At 31.5% G+C, this 20,006-nt stretch overlaps 4 protein-coding genes across 5 annotated transcripts; 2 read left to right on the top strand and 2 right to left on the bottom strand.

Moving 5' to 3' along the window:
- Positions 1 to 1,732: 1,732 nt before the first annotated feature.
- On the bottom strand, positions 1,733 to 2,912 carry LOC119832277 (26S proteasome non-ATPase regulatory subunit 10-like). Its single transcript, XM_038355937.1, has 4 exons — positions 2,661 to 2,912; positions 2,334 to 2,579; positions 2,005 to 2,174; positions 1,733 to 1,927 (listed from the first exon to the last, which is right to left on the bottom strand). Exons 1-4 carry the CDS (start codon positions 2,760 to 2,762, stop codon positions 1,777 to 1,779), a joined length of 669 nt encoding a protein of 222 aa, XP_038211865.1. The 5' UTR covers positions 2,763 to 2,912; the 3' UTR covers positions 1,733 to 1,776.
- An 80-nt stretch (positions 2,913 to 2,992) lies between these two features.
- LOC119832274 (diacylglycerol kinase epsilon) lies at positions 2,993 to 12,002 on the top strand. Its single transcript, XM_038355933.1, has 12 exons — positions 2,993 to 3,718; positions 3,788 to 3,950; positions 4,028 to 4,143; positions 4,652 to 4,775; positions 5,131 to 5,204; positions 6,057 to 6,191; positions 6,689 to 6,828; positions 7,345 to 7,516; positions 8,008 to 8,185; positions 9,576 to 9,628; positions 9,889 to 9,978; positions 10,176 to 12,002. Exons 1-12 carry the CDS (start codon positions 3,521 to 3,523, stop codon positions 10,302 to 10,304), a joined length of 1,572 nt encoding a protein of 523 aa, XP_038211861.1. The 5' UTR covers positions 2,993 to 3,520; the 3' UTR covers positions 10,305 to 12,002.
- Positions 12,003 to 12,142: 140 nt separating this feature from the next.
- On the bottom strand, positions 12,143 to 16,021 carry LOC119832387 (mitochondrial dicarboxylate carrier). Of its 2 annotated transcripts, XM_038356059.1 has the most exons (6): positions 15,783 to 16,021; positions 15,447 to 15,619; positions 14,724 to 14,836; positions 14,359 to 14,498; positions 13,971 to 14,178; positions 12,143 to 13,722 (listed from the first exon to the last, which is right to left on the bottom strand). In XM_038356059.1, the coding sequence occupies exons 2-6, from the start codon at positions 15,616 to 15,618 to the stop codon at positions 13,474 to 13,476; spliced, it is 882 nt and encodes a 293-aa protein (XP_038211987.1). In that variant the 5' UTR covers position 15,619; positions 15,783 to 16,021; the 3' UTR covers positions 12,143 to 13,473. The 2 variants fall into 2 exon arrangements, with proteins under 2 accessions (XP_038211987.1, XP_038211986.1); XM_038356058.1 differs by having other exon boundaries at positions 15,447 to 16,021.
- A 321-nt stretch (positions 16,022 to 16,342) lies between these two features.
- LOC119832388 lies at positions 16,343 to 18,359 on the top strand. Its single transcript, XM_038356060.1, has 2 exons — positions 16,343 to 16,531; positions 17,091 to 18,359. The coding sequence occupies exon 2, from the start codon at positions 17,092 to 17,094 to the stop codon at positions 17,836 to 17,838; it is 747 nt and encodes a 248-aa protein (XP_038211988.1). The 5' UTR covers positions 16,343 to 16,531; position 17,091; the 3' UTR covers positions 17,839 to 18,359.
- Positions 18,360 to 20,006: the final 1,647 nt, after the last annotated feature.

Raw genomic sequence — 20,006 nt, 5'->3', positions numbered from 1 at the left:
TTGTAGAGTAGGTACGCACCTCGAAAGATGTCCACGGCCAAGGTATGAACCCGACTTGTGTTTATAGTCCAAGAAAATGGGTAGGGTAAATGCGAATTTGAGATTAAAACTTGAATTTTTGATATAATTTACTTTGAGGAATCTAAAAACGAACTGTGCAAGTTTTTTTTAAATTCACCCCCGAGAAGGGGTGAAAAAAAATAAAAAAAGTCGTTTTTTTGAAATTTTGGCGAAACCGTAAGTGTTAGAAAAAAAAGTTTTAAATAAAATTTGTAGAACGTAAAATTTTACACAAAAATGTTTCTATGACTTTTTTTCCTAAAATTGAAATTAACTGAGATAGGGTAGTTAGAAGCTAGGGGATGATAACTAAAAAATTTAATTTCAATGCGTATGGTAAATTTTTTAAAATACTAATGTATTGCGAAAAAAAATATATAAATGTATATTTTTATCGGTTTAACTTGATTTAATTTGAAAATAAAAATTTCAAATTGTTATAATTTTGTTATAAACAATTGAAAAAAAAAAAAAAAATTCTCTAGGATCAAAGTTTATGATTATATAAGTAATTAAAAAAAAAATATATATGAGTTTTATCAATTTTTCAATAAGTTATGATTTTTTAAAGTTGCAGTTATCATCCCCTAGCTTCTAACTACCCTATCTCAGTTAATTTCAATTTTAGGAAAAAAAGTCATAGAAACATTTTTGTGTAAAATTTTACGTTCTACAAATTTTATTTAAAACTTTTTTTTCTAACACTTACGGTTTCGCCAAAATTTCAAAAAAACGACTTTTTTTATTTTTTTTCACCCCTTCTCGGGGGTGAATTTAAAAAAAACTTGCACAGTTCGTTTTTAGATTCCTCAAAGTAAATTATATCAAAAATTCAAGTTTTAATCTCAAATTCGCATTTACCCTACCCATTTTCTTGGACTATTAGTACCTACTTACATAGATTAAGTCCATGAATGATAATAAAAAAACCTGACACAGCCATAATATAATAGCCATGCGTGAACGACTCGCGTGCGTGATAAAATTCGCATTCATGGATAGGTCTTTACGTATATAAGTGTATAATCTATGGGTCTTTACTGTATGTATATAAATATCTACCGTATCTTTACTTACTTGTGTATTATATATGTGTGTATATGTGTCGAGCACGCTTCACAGTCAGCCCGCACCGGGGATGAACCACATCTCCACATAAAACCAGAGTAAACTTGTAGCATGCTATTGTCTTTCGTAAGTTGAGTGGGGCAGCCGGAGGCCCATTTATTATCATCGTCAAATTACCAATACGTTAAAAAACCGAATAATCTATTACATTATCTCATATTGTTAGTTCCCCAAGCAGCGCCTTGTCTATACTTAAAATTTATATAAATAAGAAAGTACTACAATATAAATAAGTAAGGCGACCGCGCGTCCGTCGTCCTATGAATTGGTGTGCTGCGTGTAGTTTACTCGAACATGTTTATAACCACAGATCACTATAACATATGTGGTACATATGAGTGGTGCATCATGAGTATTATAATGACGAGACTTCACCAAAACAACACTGTGGAGGGTGCCACCATCGGAGAGGTAGGGAACGGGGACTCAAGGCATCAAGAGAGGTTCTTGACTCAAGATGGATTCTGGATATTGAAGAAAAAATAATAGGTAAAATTAATTTTTTGGTAAAACCCTCTATTATAATTGAAATAAAATACACATAACAAAAAGAAGCAACTTGTTTTAATGATACATTTAACAAAAATATTATTCAATTAAACTTAGTAATGTTTGTTTTAACTTTGATGAGGTCAAATCTAGGGGAGTCTTTTCTTCCTTGTTTTTTATATCTAATTGAGCACCCGCTTTCACCAGCATAGATGCTACACCTTCTCTTTCTTCTTCACATGCTAAGTGCCTTTAAAAAAAGTACAAATTGTAGGTTAATAAACAAAGAAGTGGGGGAGTAAGCGGAATAAATACCCCTATACTTACAGCGGTGTATTGCCAGTAGAATCACATAAATTCACCTTAATATGAGGAGAACTTAATAAAATTTCAACTATATCTGTCTTTCCTTGAGCTGCAGCTCTATGTAGTGGAGTGGCACCTAACACATCAACGCTATTCACATTAGCATCTGCATTGATTAAGAATTTCACGACCTGTGAAAATTTATGTAGAAATATCATGTTTTGTATTATTCATCTATGTTATATCAAATAATGATATGTAAGGTTTTAACTTAAAAAGTAACTATATAACCAGATATTTTATAGCAACAATTATTTGTAATTTATATATTTAAAATTCTAATCTGTTACCTCTTTATGGCCTTTAGAAGAAGCATAATGTAAGGCTGTTTGATTACGATTTGTTTTGTGATTAACATTTGCTCCCTTTCCAACTAGTAACCTTACTACTTCAAATCTTCCAGCTGAAGCAGCCAATATCAAGGGGGTTGTGCAAGTATCATCTTGTGGTTCAAGGGGAGAATCACATCGCAGCAAATAATCCACTAGATTTTCATTTCCTCCAAGAGCTGCCCAATGAATAAGAAGTCGATTATTCTGTAATTAAGCATGTACAAAGTATATATTTATTATATATTTGTACTGTGTTAATAAAATTGAGTAGGTGTGGAAACTTACAGAATCCGGTGTCTTTATTAATGACGCATCTGTATCTAGTTGTACTTTAACTTGATTGAAGTCCCCTTTGTAAGCTTTTTCATATATGGTACCAATGGACATTTTTATAAAGTCGTCTACTATGTTTATGAGTAATTTTTTAATTGATGTTCTTTTCTATACTTTTCGCGTACTATAATAATAAGTTATTGACAAATTCCAACACATAAAATATTATTTATTTTATTTAGTACATAACGTAAGTACATAACATTTCAAATTCAGCTCGTAATCTATTTTTGACAATTGTAACTGTCAAGTGTAGTTGAAACTTATGACCATAATAGGAGAAAAAAAAACTGTCAAGTGTCAGGTGTCAACTTATTTTCCCTGTAAGAGTATAGGATAAAGAGTAGTATAATAATACGGGGTACAGGACCTCGTACATGGGTCGCGAACGTATATTAATCAGGCTCCCGTGACCTTTTCACTCAAAAGGCTCGACGAAAAACAGAGGGGTCACGGGAGCTGTTTGTCAGCGACCCTTCATGTATAATAATATTGTCCATTTGTTCTGTCTATGGTCTATGACCGTCTATGCCTATCTCAATTGTCATTTGTCAATATTCATCAAAAAATTTAGGTTTCAAAATTGTTATTGTGATTTGTGACTAGAAGAGATTAACGTGAAGCAAATTCAAATTTAAATTTTGTGTTTTTACTACAATCCTAATTGTAATTTTTTAATTAAAGTATGATTGTTATTCATATATAATAAATACTGTTATGGTGTATTTAAGTATGCAATATGAATACTTCAATTAATTTGTGTTATATGTCGTAAGAAAATAAAAGTTTTTAAAATAACTAGGTATATAAAAATGAATACATTAGTAAATTTACCCGATGTCATTTTTAATTATTATTTTATTATCGGCGGTTTTTTTATAACTTACTTGATATATCGAACATTTCATTCATTGATTGGAACGGATAATTTTATGCAAACAAAATATAGAGTTCGTGGACATACTTGGAGAAGCATCCAGTGCAATAAATCAATTCCATATAACATTCATGTATGTAACATGCAATTTTTTTTTTGTTAGTTAGTAGGTAATTATTTTAAACTAATATTGTCTTTTTAGTGCATAATATGTGGCAAACTTATGTTGTCCCTGGATGGGCTATTTTGTGAATGTTGTGGAGTGAGCGCATGCAAATACTGCTATAGGGCAGTTGATAGGAAAATAAGGTGTAAAGAAATCACATGGATTGAGGATAAACCTTTTCCCCATCTTTGGGTAAATGGTAAGCATTATAGTTTTTTTTTTAACTTATATTAATTCACTCCTGTTTACCCAATCAAATACGTTAACAATTTCTAGTTGGATCACATGGAGAGTCAGATCAAAATGAAGATTTGGAAAGTCTTAAAAATTTCTTTTGTTGCTGGTGCCATAGAACTGTTCTAACTGGAGAATTAAGCGTGCTCAAAAATGAGGTAATTTTTTTATCAAAATGATATAAATTTAGAGTTATAATGATTATACAATGATTTTGGATTTAACTTTTTTTTTTCAGCTGCATTCAATTGATTTTTTTAAGCTATAGATGTAATTATGATTAAATTTTTTATTTATTGTATTTTGCACATTTTCTACATTTTACTTATAAGCTAAAAAATTTAATGCAAAAAATTTAAATTAACATTGACACCTAAGATGGACACAGTCAAAGCATATTTAAATTATTTTTGTATAGTGTTAATTGTTGTATATATTAAATTTTATGAGTATAACCTTATTACTGTAAAGGTACTTGCATTGCTATATCTCATGTGTTTTGTCATTTGACAGTTGCCAAATAAGAGGAAATGCAGAAAATCAAACAGAGCAGAAATATTCAAATATTTATTAAAAATTTTTCCTCAGTATCATGTGTAATGTTCTATATAAGTAAAATTGTATCTGTAACAATTTTTAAATGTTATAAATTATTTATCTTTTCAGCCATGTGATTTTCAAAAGTATAAAAATATTATAATACCTCCTCCATGTGTTAAGGTAGAAAGGAATAAGATCATGTGCATAAATCCTGTTGATGATGCTGATTGGGAGCCTTTGATTGTATTTGGTAAGTTTATTATTTAGAAAAATTATAAAAAAAATAATCATAATTAACAACCTAAATTCATGACATGTCCATAGCTGTATAAAGTTGCATATTTGTTACTCTAGCTAAAGAGAGAGCTAGTATCTAGATAAAAAAATCATACCACAAAATCAATCCTTTGCCATGTGACAGAGAGACAAACAAACTAATGCACTTTATCATTTAATATTAGTAAGGATTATTATATAATTTTCAAAATATAAGTTGTACACAAGGAAATTTTTAATGTTGGATTGTTAATAGGGTATGTAAAAATACTATAATAATGATTAAAAAAAATATGACATAGATTATTTACTGACTTATTTTATTATAGCTAATCGAAAATCTGGAAGCAATAGAAGTGATGAAGTTCTCTCTATTTTCCGTGGACTTCTAAATCCTTTACAGGTACTCGGTTATCATATTTATTTATGTGAAAATGTTTGTTTTTCATTTTAAAAGCATACAAAGCTGCAATACTCCAGACATTGGTAAAATACATGGTACTCTTGCTTATATATATTCTATAGTTTCAGGTGGCAGAAAATAGATTATATCAAATAATGCCCTTATCAACAGACTAAACCCATATTACATGTTATGGAAGTCCCTCAAATGCAATAGCCCAACAAATTCAGAATCTTAAGTTCCTTTATTTCTATGTCAGCAGGACTGACCTTTCCTAATAAATACAGTAATTCTATGGATCTAGTTAGTTTCGTTGTTCTATGTAATTGCATTGAATTACACTTCATAAGCGCAAATACAAACAAATCGTCATCAAAATTGTTTTAAAGCATTTTCATATTCGTGTGACACAAACAAATACGCTAATTAGAGCTGCTGTTACCTACATTATATCATGAATATTCAGTACTATGGTTTGATCCAAACCATTAACCTACATTTTAATCATTTGTTTATAATTGAATTGCAATACTGGAATGATTTCAATGCATTGTTTCGAAATTGATAATATCGCATCGATACTTCATTTGAAATGTTTTTGTCAAATAAAATTTATTTTAACAATCATAGTTGTAGGTTTTCTATTACGCACGGGCATCTTCATGGGAGCAGAAGGAGGTGGAGTGACATGGGGATGGACAAACCTGCCTCCCTTCTGTATCTATATGTCTGTTTGTCTTTATATTATGTTCTAGGATTATTTTATTTTCCTTAAGTGGTTTTTCTTTAAAACCACCCCAACACTAAAATGTAGCTAGGCCAGTGCTATAAGGTATTTTTGGTTACCTATAGGTTGTGGACATAAGCCGAAGTGCACCAGAGAGCGTGGTGCGATGGTTGCCGCCGCGCTGCCGCGTGCTGGTGGCGGGCGGCGACGGCACCGTCGCTTGGGTGCTCAACGCGCTGCATGCTGCTCCGCATATTAAAGTATGGCATTTGTTGTTTTTGAACTCCATTGTAGTTCTTTGGGTATGATTGTTTCTATAATTACAAGCCGTTTGACCCAGATTTGCCTGTCGTACATATATAGCCTATGTCAATCAGTGACAGAACAATATTTGAAATCGGTCCAGCAGTTTTTGCGTGACAACGTTACAATCAAACAAAAATAAAAAGTTTCCTCTTTGTAATATTAGTGTAGATATATGCGAATGGGGGAGTAATTTTGATAGTATGAGACTTTTAAACGTTGAAGTTTTGCCTCGATAACGGTTTGTTTCTCTCATATCTGCCAGGTAAAAATTTATATACACATTAATTGTCATTTTTTTGATGAATTTTTACTAGCATTTATAAGTAGATATATTTAAATCTGCCACCTTACTTTACTAATATAATCTAGTTAGATTATTAAGAAGAAAAATATTTTTGCTTTGAAGAAATTACATAATATAACTATATTAAATAATGATCATTACTTTCAGGCGCTAGTAGGTATCTTACCAATGGGAACGGGCAACGATCTATCGCGAGCACTGGGCTGGGGACCAACTTGTGCCTCAGTACTAGACGCACATTCCATCATAGATAATTTGCTACGAGCTGTTGAGCAACCACTGGATCGGTAAGAAGCTAGAGGAGTTTTTTTTAATTAATATAAGACTTCTTCAATTGTGAAATTTACTTATTTTTGATAATAGAGATAACGAAGGTTTGATGCAAAATTGAAATGTATATTAATAGAATTTATAGGTAAAAACGTAAAAGTAGTCTTCAATACTTTGAATGAATGATAAAGATTTATTACACTAAACACACTTATCTCTACTAATATTATAAAGCTGAAGAGTTTGTTTGTTTGTTTGAACACACTAATCTCATGAACTACTGATCCGATTTGAAAAATTGCTAGTCACTAATAAATGTGAAAGTTTGTATGTTTGAATGTTTATCCTTCGATCACGCTACAACTACTGAACGGATTTTCATATAATTTGGTATACAGACAGGATATGACTTGATTTGGGTGTTATAATACTTTTTATCCCGATTAAATGCTCTCTTGGGATAAAACAGGACTCTCGTTATGCGGGTGGACCCGGGACGAGCGTCTTGTAAACAAAATATGTACATTTGGTAGGTGGAAAGTGACGATAACGCCCAAGAAGCGTCGCCTCGGCCGGCTGCGCGGCGAGCGCGTGCTGTTCGCGTACAACTACGCGAGCATCGGCGTCGACGCGCAGGTCGCACTCGACTTCCACCGCGCGAGGTCGCAGTTCCTCTATCGATACGCGAGCCGCACGCTTAATTACGTGAGTGCCATTTAATAAAGACCACCAAGTCGTATAGATTAAGGATGTTTTCTTTGCGTATTTAAAAAAAAAAAATGATCGATAGCATTCTTCTATATGACAATACGGTAAATTTTTTGACTGCAAATATTTTCACAGAAGGTTTAGAACCGGTAAATAACCAATGTCTGAAATTAAACCGATTTATTAATATTAAGAAATATTTATTCAATTTTCTCGTGGAAAACGTAACAGAAACATAGTAATGGGTTCCCTACTGGTAATAGTAATAACTAAAATATATAATCAAACACACATCCCTCGTCAAGCGCTACTTGCTTCTCGATCTCGTGATGTAGGCCTCGCGAACGTCCGAACCATAGATTATACACTGGTAGTCAGCACGAAAAACCGGTTATGTAGCCGGTCGGCTGGACGCCACAAGTGCTTGTTTTATTAATGACTGCGCGTCCTATCAAATGGTTGAGCATAAATCGGTGCGCTCTGCGCAGATGGCGTACGCGCTGCTGGGCGCGGGGCGCGCGCTGGACGCGGGCGGGTGCGGCGGGCTGGAGCGGCGCGTGCGCGTGTGGGCGGCGGCGGCGGCGGCCGGCCCGCTCGCGCTGCCGCCCGTGCAGGCGCTCGTCGCGCTCAACATACCCTCCTGGGGCGCCGGCGTCGATCTCTGGAGTTCGTTCTTGTTTTAAATTATTTAAAAAACAGAACCTGAGAAGTGTCAAGCGACACCCAGGGAAAGAAGTTCCTTTCGATTGATTAGTGAAGAAATTGTAATAAGATAAAAGTTGTAAGAATAATTGTCGCGACACACTGTTCGATATGAAATAGAAAGACGAAACAAAAATAACTGTCTTGTTTTATATGAGAGAGCCTTACAGCCAAAAGTATCGTTACAACTTTTGGTCTTAATTTTTTCTTTCAGACCCCTTTCGCAACGCGCAATAAGGAACTTCGTTCCAAAACAATTCTCAATACAATGGTATATTGTTTTTAAACAGGTTTTTATAAGTATCATCTGTATTTAATTTTTAGTTTTATAGCATTGAAATGCTTTATATATATATATATATATAATTTAGGCAAGATACGCAGGTTCGAATCCTGCCTCGTGATCAAATTTTTTCTATTCTTTCAAAATTTCCCAATTTATCATCTGTATGTTTGTATCCAACCGACTCCTTTAGACTTCATTTATCCCACTTTTCAGACTTCATTTGTATAGCTTTTTATCCTGATTATAATCACTAGTATTCAATAATTTCCTTACATATACACTGTATAAATACAAGTGAGACAATTCCGTTTTTTCTATAATTAAATGGAGTTTTTAAGTATTTTACAACTCCATTTTTAATGTCTTAAATGATTTCAAAAGATGTATCTAAATTCAAAGAAATGCAGTCGGACTGAGTAACTTTGGTCCAAATTAAAGGTTTTCTACTAATAAAAACCAAAAAATACAATTATTTTCATGTTCAATGCGTTTTTTGTGCTTCAGAAACTTATTACTTACTTGGCCAATCTGTGCGTATTGTTTATTTTTTATTTATTTTTTTTTTTGTCATGTCATAGCGGGCAACTGAGCTGGTGGTTCGCCTGATGGTAAGCGATCACCACCGCCCATGAACATTCGCAGAGGCTCAGACCTCTGAGAATGCGCTGCCCGCTTTTAAGGGATAAGGGGTAAGGAAAGGATTGATGACTGGAAAGAAGGAATGGACTGGGAAGGGCTAGGAGAAGGAAAAAGGCCTCCGGCTCCTCCACTCACCGTACGAAACACAATAGCAAGCTATTATTTCACGCTGGTTTTCTGTGGGGGTGTGGTACTTCCCCGGTGCGAGCTGGCCCAATTCGTGCCGAAGCGTGCTCGACTACCACATACTATTTTATTGAAAGGTTTTCACATCTATTCCTACTTATTTTCATTGCTGGCTAAGGAAACGTTAAATGCAATTGAAATGAAATATGCATTCTTGTGAACGTATTACTATGTTTAGTAATGATTATCCCACGTAATGTGCTCGTAACCTAAAAATGCATTTGATAGATATAATTTGTTCAGGTCTGGGTAGTGAAGAAGTACCTGAGCAAAGCATGAGCGATGGAAAACTGGAGGTAATAAAATATATTTATTATAAACTTATTGTGCATAATGTATTAAATACCACAGAAAATCTTTTCCAACTAATTTTATTAGTGTTATTGAGAATATATGGAAGTGTATTTGTTTTAAAGTTTTTGCGATAAAAGAAAATTATTTGTTGATAATTGTCTCTGATATAGCTTATGTACCAAAATACTAACCCGCAGGTTGGACCGCGAATGGAACTGCGCAGCTAGAGCTAGTAATAAATGTTTTTTTTTTCTACTTTTAGGTGGTGGGAATATCCTCATCATTCCACATAGCCAGGCTGCAGGTTGGCTTAGCGGAACCTTTCCGATTCACACAGGCATCCACTGTTAAGGTAAAACTCACATTGCTTACGTGTTGGTACTTTAGTTACTGGTACTTGGTACTTTAGTTAATAGTTTTATGGTTATATATTAATCCGTAAAAAAATCATATCAAATCTTTATGTTATATACATGCTGCCAATCCAATACTTGTTTGTATCGGAAGTTGTTTGAACCTTTTTTAATAGCTTATTTTACATTCAAATAGATTGAATTGGAAGGATCGTGCGCCATGCAAGTAGATGGTGAACCATGGATGCAAGGTCCCGCCACGATATTCATAGAACACGCCGGCCGTAGCCGTATGCTTTCTCCCACTACCATGATAAACGAGTAATTTATTCAAATTTGTACCAGTGACACAATTATAACAAAATAGTCAAAAACCTGACTGTGCGAACAATTATACAGTTACAGTTGGATTCACCGCCTTAAATATCATATCACCCAGCTATATAGAATAAACATTATAATTATTTTGGTGCCAAATGTCCGCTATTTTATATTTTCTATGTATAATTTTGATCTGTATTACTCTCACAGTTAAAAGGAAATAATTGTTTACGCTGTATTCATTCCAAAGAAATATAATATATACAAAATACACGAAAATCATTCCCTTCCTTCTGATGAATCGGATAAACGAATTAAAAAAACACCATTTGTAAATGCGGCTGTGTCCATATCGACAGACTACCTCATTCAAAATAATAATTTAAAATTTCCTGCCCAATAATTACGTGAAGTGTTATGAGTGGGTCGAACCAAACTCTCTAAATTCGTCATGTAGGGGTCAGTGGGTGTTACAGAAAAAAAAAAAAAATTCTTTCGAAGTAAGTTTCACAAATGTGTAAAATTGTCTTTTAAATCCTTAATTTATGATTTACATAAATAATCATGATATTTGACCATGACGGTAGAGGATGTGAAGAAAGAAAGAAACGTTTATTTTTTTCTGATGTCAGCATATATTCAAATTGTTCATGCCTTCCGCATACGAGGCGTAACAAGAAACGTCTTACGTATGTAACGATACGCTCGGCTCCCACAACGCTTTGTGTGCGGACTTGTTTATACATTTTTGTGTGAGATATCACTACGCTTACGCCTCGTGTGCGAAGTGGGTCTTTTTATAAAAAAGAATGTGATATCTATAATTTTGTAGCATAAAATTAATTTTGTGTGAAGCAAATGTAATATAAAACATAAAACCCTGAATGTATTAAGTATCTTTTAAATAATAATTATACTGTTATGGTATTTTAAAATACATTGCACATTAATATATATTATCTTTTTATGCAAATTCGGCAATTTACTTCGTGTTATCGTGTCATAAGTTATGGTAATTATTAAATAAATTTAACCTTAATTGTATGAGAATTTGACAATTTATATTTAGGCACTATTTAATTATTTCTTCAGCATAGTGGTATTTATTCGTCTTATCCTACTAATATTATAAATGCGACTGTTTGTGAGGATGGATGGATGTATGTTTTTTTGCTCTTTCAAGAGACCTCCTTTGAAAACCTGTATTTTGATGATACTCTGCATTGATAAACTATAGAAATACTTTTGTCATGTGGCACATCTAGAAGGTACTACATATAGTTTCTTTTTGTATCAAAAACGCGTTGAACATTTTAGATCAGTTTACAATATTGGTAAATTACTGTCTATATTTTGTTCTTAGGAACAAACTACAAACATTTTCTTGTTTATAAATATTTAATTTTGATAATACTTGTATGCTATATTAAAGACTAAATGTGTATAAGGATTAGACCTTATTATTTATTAATACGTCTGATTACATTGTGAAAAATGTTTTAAGCGTCCAAGTAATTCTTGTTTACATAATATGTATAATGCTATTAATTAAAAAAAGATCTTTTGTTCCTATTGAATCTCCGCCATAGTAAAGTATAAGTGTACCAGAATAATTAAGAGGTATATTATATTATCGAATGTTATTATTTATGCCAAAGATTTGTAATTGATGTGTGTTGTTTAATATATTATGTGAAACAAATATTGTTTCTTCCTTTATTTACCTTTCAAAACTGAAAATTTCATGGTAAAATTAATTAAATAATGAATATTAGTTACTTTATCAATCTTAATGGAACATTAGCATTGATAAAGACATAGACAGAAAAAAAAATACAAATATTTTTGTAACGTGTTTAATAGGTACCACAAAAAAAATATTTTTCTACTAGATTACATTTACACTCATTACAACATTCATTATAGTGTTAAAAACATTTGAGTAAACATGTCTATCCCTATAAAACTATAAATCCATAATCTACAAAGTGTGTGATATAGTTAAAGATCAATTGGAAGATAAAGGTTTCGATTCAATTTACGTTTGGTTTCAAGTTACATTTAAAGTATAAAATAAGACATACGTCAAAATTCACATTAATAAAATTAAAGTTGATACTTAGAGTATCTGACTGAACATCACACAAATGGAAGAATTAATTAATAACAAACCGACACTTATAAACAAAACAAAAGCATTACATGATTATTTAGATTTTAACAATCGGGTGTATAGCAGTTCAATCTTTTGTATATAATTATTATTTCCCGTCTTGTTTAGGCCTAAAAATACATCGTTTGACATTTAAGTCACTGTTATCAATGAAGGAAAACATTACATACATCAAGAAACATAGATCAAGGAATGTTACATTGTGTTGTACATACATTGTAGAAATTTCATTTAAAAACTGTGTAAACTATTTGGCACAAAATTAATTTAATTGAAATCTTAGCGACCTACATTTTCCTATATAGACTAAACCGTTCATATAGATTCATAACAATAATATTTCTTAAATATTTTTCAAAAAGGCTCGGAAATTGCTGTAAAATTAGACCTATTAATCTTTGTAATTGATTGTTTTCGAAGGAAAATACTCCTAGTTATAACATTATGTTTAAAAACCCATAACGAAAATAATTCCATAATATATTGTCTTTGAGACCCACAATTATCACATACGAATGAAATTATAAATTAGAGCTAAATTATAACACCTATTTAAAAAGCATGTAAAATAAAATTGCAATAAAAAATAAAGCATTTGTGCCTGGTAACTCTTTACCTTAGGTAATAATGGAGTGTTTTTTGTTTAATATATAAATATTATATTATATTCTGATTTAATAATATCATTATAAAAGTATTATTAAAAATACAAATAAATGCCAATATATAATAATTTGAATATCTTACAATATTTGGAATTCATTGGCTATGTAAAGTCAAATGCATATAACTACATAAAATCTCATTTATATACTATAGTCAGTAACACACTACAAACATTTTAGTTCTCACTAGGAACATATAACTTGTTAATATAGTCATCAAACACTGAACACAAATAAGGCCATATTTTCATATTCTAATAGGTAAATGAATTATTATTAAATAATCATTCTAAAATTGTATGACTGACATAAATTGACATATTATTGGCCAATTATTACTCAAATACCTTGATTTGTATAACACCAAAGTTCATTCTAAGTTGTTCTAAGAACACAAAGGTAAGAATAGTGTGTGGTGCAAGTCTAACAAAAGCTGGAATGTATCCTTTAAAGAATGCAAGAGGTCCTTCTTTCGCTGTATTTGTGACGAGGCTTAATATGCCGCTTATTTCGCCTGGTTTAGCGTTCATAGCTCTGGTCTTCAGAACATCAACTGGTTGAGTCATTGTTGTAGCTATCGCTCCCTGAAACACGTGTATACTTGAGAAACAACATAAATTAAAGTCATTTGAAAGCAGTGACAATAAAAAAGAAAAAATCTGCAAATAGGGTTCCATATTTAAAAAAAAATGGATGATATGTAAATGTATAAAAGTGTAAGTTACAATAAAACATTTCTATTATATAGTAGCTGAATATTCATATTATCAATATTACAAGATGCACAGAGAATTTTTTACCAAACCAGAGATAGAATTTATTGAATACTCACTGCTAATAAACTGGATGTTACATGTGTGGCAACATTATCGCCGAAGTATGGCGTGGTAACTAGCATGCTTTTAATCAGATCATAGAATGAGAGCTGTCCAATTGTCATAAGAGCCGCTCTACTGCAAGTCATAGAAGCTCCCGCCCAAAGACGTAATACTCCCTCCTGTACAGCCACACGGTATAACCCATGAATTGCATTTTTATAACTGGAAGGAAAAACAGTTTACAGATCTTTTATTTCTTATAAATAAGATAAATTTTACATATTCATACATAGAATCCAACATTTAAAAAAATTACAGTTTACTTGTACAGCATAAACATACAAACTAAAATACTAAACCCTCCCTTAGTTGTTTCATCATACTAATAAAACAATTATTTACTTGCGTCTCTGTTCTGGAGGTAGTTTGACATCATTTTGCATCCTCACATTGACTAAATCAGCTGGATTTCCAACAAAACCTCCAGCAAACCCTCCCAGACCAGCAAGTATGGCAGACATGTAGAATGGTATGGCCTTACCCTGTTATTGGTTTAATGGATTGTGGTTAAAAATGTAAAGATGATTGGAGATTAAGTAAATATATATAGGTGAAATAAATTTTATTGCCTTTTAACAAAACAATATTTTGCCTACAAAATATTTTATTTGATTGTTAGCTTTATTATACAGAGGTAACTCATAGACGTGTAAGAAAGAAAATATTAAAAAAAGACAAAAATAATTTGAAATATTTTTTTAACTTACATCTTTTGGGGCAAAGCTTTGCTTAGCTACTTCATAAATACCAAATCTTGCTGTTGAATATGTCAATTGACGCAAAAGAGATGCAGATATTCCATTATACAATCCCATTATACCTGAAGGCAGTTAAAGATTTAAAATATGTAAGAGAATTACCAACTGTTACTTTAATTAAGCACATTATACATAAATACAAATTCAAATTATTAAGATTATCAGCAGAGTTCTCACTTCACATTATATTGTTACTGATGTCTCTAGAAATGTGTTTGTTTGTCTGTGTTTCATGTCACAAGAGAGTGATTGTTTTGTTATGATTTATATGTCTGGAGATTGTTTAGAGGCTCAAGCAATACATTTTTTATAAATTTAGTAAGTATACAGTATTACTTATTTTTAATTTTTGAATTTCCTTGGGAAAATGTAAGTGAAAAAGCAATGCTAAGTATTATCAATGGTTTAGTCATATGGTTTTCATTGTGATTTTAATTGAACTTAGAAAAGCAATATATTCAGTCATCATACAGCTTTTTACATTTTAATTTTATCTATTAGAAATAGACAATTTTTCAAATTAGTTCACATATGGAAAATTTGGTAGCTTAAAGCTGGCAAATTATCTATTTGTATAAGTGAACATGTATAATGTGTATATATTCAAAATTAATTATTATTGCTGGATTCATAATAAAATTTGTTGGGAAAAATGTATTTAAACAACCATACCTTGATTTCTTAAGACTATTCCAGTAAGTTTAAACATGGATATATTTTTCCCTTTTTGGGTCTGCATTTGAACTTTAAGTAAATCCAATGGATGGGTCACACAAGCCGCTCCCGCAGATGCCAGGCCACCAAAGTACCATTTTGATATTCGCACTTCTTTATCCATGTTCATTCTGAAATTATAAAGCTTAAATGCCCTCTTCCTCTGTGTTTCGAACAATACTAAAATAGTCCTGACATGGGGAGCGTCAAGGTGAAACTGACGGATCTAGTAATTAAACAGCTGTTATTATGTAACTAAATCATTTCAAAGTCACTTATTAACTTAGTTCTAACTTATCATTCGAAGTAATAACTTCATAAATTCATCGTATTATCACAATACATTCAACATTTCAGCGAACAATATTAATGAAGACACTTGAATTGATTAATCAGATATATATTTTAAAATTACTTTTCATTCATAATTCTTTAAGTTAAAACTATAAAACCGCATTGGTTTCTATAAATATTAGAACGATTTAACCTTGAAATCAATTTATTACTTTTGACACTTTCCTGTAGTTAGACGTATGGTGACAGTCATAGTGAGTGTCATAGTCAGTAGTGTCATCACAGTGTCACACACTGTTTGACATTGAGATTTCAATTAATGTAAAAGATATTAATTATTAATTATATCTACGCTACGTATGACTTACTCAGTATATGCTTCTCTTTTTAATTAACACGCTCAATGAGACATTTTGATTTTAGCACATCTCTTTACAATACATAAAATAAAATACAGTCTGAATTCATAGATGAAAATGACTTATGAATGTTAAAATATGAATTATCTGCCAAGGTAGGTAAGGTGGCCGAAATGACACTAAAATGTGATCTGACATATTTTGTCTTTTGAACACATGACATTGATATTTTATTTAGCGATAGCGGCTGATAAGCAATTTCTAACCATATTAAACTCAGTACCTAAACCTATTTGAATCTATCTAATCTAAGATTTTCATTATTTGTAATCCCTTTTTGAGAAATAGATCTGTAGTTTTATAAAATATAAAATTAAATTAGATTCACAGGTATGTATTTTTAAATGAATTCTGTGTATTCAGCTCAGAATTTAACGATCTTTTGCTATTATATGTATAAAAAATGTAGAGTGTAATATTAATTAAGACGAATAAACACAAAAGTTAGTGTAATCAACCTATAAAACATTGAAAAATTACCACATGAGCTAAAACACTTAAAAATATAGAAATTTAAATGTAATTAATATGTTTTGTTAGTATAGTTATGTTTAAACTGTGTATATATTATCATGTAAAAATATCTAAAATAGGTAATACTTACGTTTATTTTATCTGCTAATAATGGTAAGTTTTAAGTAATTAACCAATATATTATATAGTATCCACCACGTGCTGTTATTGTTGTGAAATAGTAACACAACATTCACAGTTACTTTAATGAAGACAGACAAAAGAGTTGATCATGGTACATGATTCGCGTGATAACAAAAATAACATTACATAAAAGATATTGTCAATATTGAACTCTTATCATGTTCTTGATAAAACAAGCCTATATTGTAAATACATAATATGTATGATATAATAATTTTGACACTTGTTTCAGAATGTCTGACATTATAACAAGTCTTCATTTAGATAGAGAAACCCAGAAACATAAAGTAATAGTTGCTAAAGAGCTTAATGGCTGTAATAGTTCATTTATAACCAGCTGTGTTCTTGGACACTGCATCAAAAACAGGAGATCAGTATTTATTATAAGTTTGCATAATTCTAAAGATCATTACCAGAATGTAGGACTGAAGATGAATTATAATCTAGTGAGAAACATTGAGAGTGGCCTTATACAATTTTATAATGCAGGTGAAGAACTAACAAGAGCAGTTTTGGCAAATGATCATATTATATCTGCTAGCGATTTACTTGCAAAAATTAAAAGACAAATAGAATGTATGCACGACACAAATAAGTCAGTTAATATTATATTTGATGGTGTGACCCATTTATTTGATTTACAGTACAGTTTGAAGGATGTGAATTTTATATGTAAAGAAATTATTGAACTTGTCCGAGGATTTGATAACTCATTTGCATTGTTACATTGCAATGCAGCTTGTGAAACTGATGAAACTCATGTGTTAGCCAATTTACTTGCTCATAAAGCTCATGTACTTGTGGAAGTGGATCATTTAGCATCAGGATGGAGTGCTGATGTGTCTGGACATATTACATTCAAATACCCAAGTCGAAAGTTTGAAGCAGAGCACACAAATAAATTGGAGCAGAAACCATCTCATCACTTATTTAAGCTCTTTGATAGAGGAGTAAAGTTATTAGCTCCAGGAGCTGTTTGACATTAATTTTAACTAATATGTGATATGTTGTTGCTTATTTTAGTTAAATATGTATTTTGTTGAAACAATATAATTATATACAATCAAGTCCATACAATACAAGTATGCTTCACTCTTAAGCAATGTCAATTTTAAAACAATTATTTTTCTTCTTGATGCCATAATTATAAGACCTTTTATCTCCGAAAGTCCTTTTTATCAAACTCTTATAAATAGATGACTTCCTACAGTGATAAGATTAGTTACCTTAAGAAAAGTTGATTTTATAGTTTACATAAATAACAGCATAATAATTTAAAATAACAATGGAAATTTGTAAGGCTTTAGCTTTTATAGATTAATAGCTTTGGTGGTGACTACTTGTCAGACCTGCCATATTAAAGAATATCTATGATAATATGAAGTTGTAGTAATTTTGTTAAATTACTACAACTTTCATCATATTTTACTATCTGGGTTAGGTTTGTTACATATAATATACATTGTAATATTCTAACTTATAAATACATGTATAAATTACACGGCGTTTTTTACTATTCCCAAGTACCTACTTACCTAATATTCAGTAAAAACAACTTAAAATTGTTATAAATTAGAAAAAATTAACAAGTTCATAAGTATTTTGCGCAAATATTTACTTATATAATACTCATTCTAAGAGGAATGAGGCCGCAGTACTAATATTTTGGCAACTAACCAATGTGTAGGTAATCGTGACAATCATATTTAGTTTTGGAATTTCAAGATGCATTGGTAATTAGCAGTAACTTCGGTCTTACGACGATGTTTCATTTAACAACATCTCTACGTACCTACTTTCCGAATTGAACCATTCACATTATATAACCATAATATATATTATTTTATATTATATTGAAGCAATATTTAATTTACTACTCAGATCCTAGCTAGACATTAAAAAAAAATATTTTGTCGATAGCTTCGTACGTACGATCTTATCATAATAAGGTATGATATTATTTAGGGGTAAAGTTTTAAATTTTTATTTTCAGTGTTGATAATAAAGATTGTCAAACACAAAAGGGAGATAGAGATATAGATTCACAGGATTCAACACTTTCAATTCACAGGATCCTACTAATATTATAAAAGCGAAGTGAGCATGGATATGTGTATGTGTATGCTTTTACTTTTTCACACAAAAACTACTGCACAGATTGCAATGAAATTTGATACGTATCTACGTATCAAATTTCATTGCAATCTGTGTGTTGGACAACTGGAATAACACATAGGTAATCTTTTATCCCGATACTCCTACAGGATACAGACTTACACGGGTGAAACCGCGGGGCGCAGCTAGTCATTCATACTTGATCATTCATTCATAATTATAAAAGCAACTCTAGTTCTATCCACTCTACCAGCTATAGCTTGCCGAAACATCTCAGTTAAGCTTTGCTTTTTTTCAAAACCTAGATCTCCTATACTCCAGATCAAAATAAGAAAGCAGGTACAGTTATAAGAAAATGGAAAGGATTGGTTTCTCTGATAGGTTTTTGCATGTCACCGTCGGCAACATTGTGCATAAGCTTTGCGCTTCTGAAAATGTTCATAGGCGATGGTAGCGCTTAGCATCAGCCGTTCCATCAGCTGCTTTGTCGACTATAAAATAGCAAAAATATCTCAGAAGACATGCTATAACTGTGATATGGCCTAAATATTAAATTAAAGTTAAAAAACCTCTGATCCCATTTGCTTTGTGTGCCATCTTGAACTAGTCGTACTCTTTTATTTTATAGCTATATTGATGAAGTTATAAAAAATATGTAATTTATTATAAAATATTTTATCAAACGTACCTAAGAACCACTGCAAGGAAATGGGCTTTCAAATAAAAAGAACCATACGAATTGGGTCCATCCGTTTGAGCGCTACGACTGCTGCAAACGATACGACATTGACGTCTAACTTATAACAGCCCTCTTTTTGCATCGGTTGAATAAGATGAATATCTTTATTAATACCATGTGGTAAAAGTGAAAGTGCATTTTTTGTTGTTCTTTCGCGGTTACATTTTACCGCGGACATCTCATTTCCATAGTAATTTCCTTTGACTACGCAGACGTAGCCGCGGGCGAAAAGTAGTAGTACTCATAGTATATCCTGACTCATTTTGTAGTAGCTAGGTATAATTTTTTACTTAT

The sequence above is a fragment of the Zerene cesonia genome, chromosome 15 (genome assembly GCF_012273895.1).
Source record: "Zerene cesonia ecotype Mississippi chromosome 15, Zerene_cesonia_1.1, whole genome shotgun sequence".
NCBI lineage: Eukaryota > Metazoa > Arthropoda > Insecta > Lepidoptera > Pieridae > Zerene > Zerene cesonia.
Note: the sequence above shows the minus strand (reverse complement) of the source record. Positions and strands in the feature narration are given on the sequence as shown.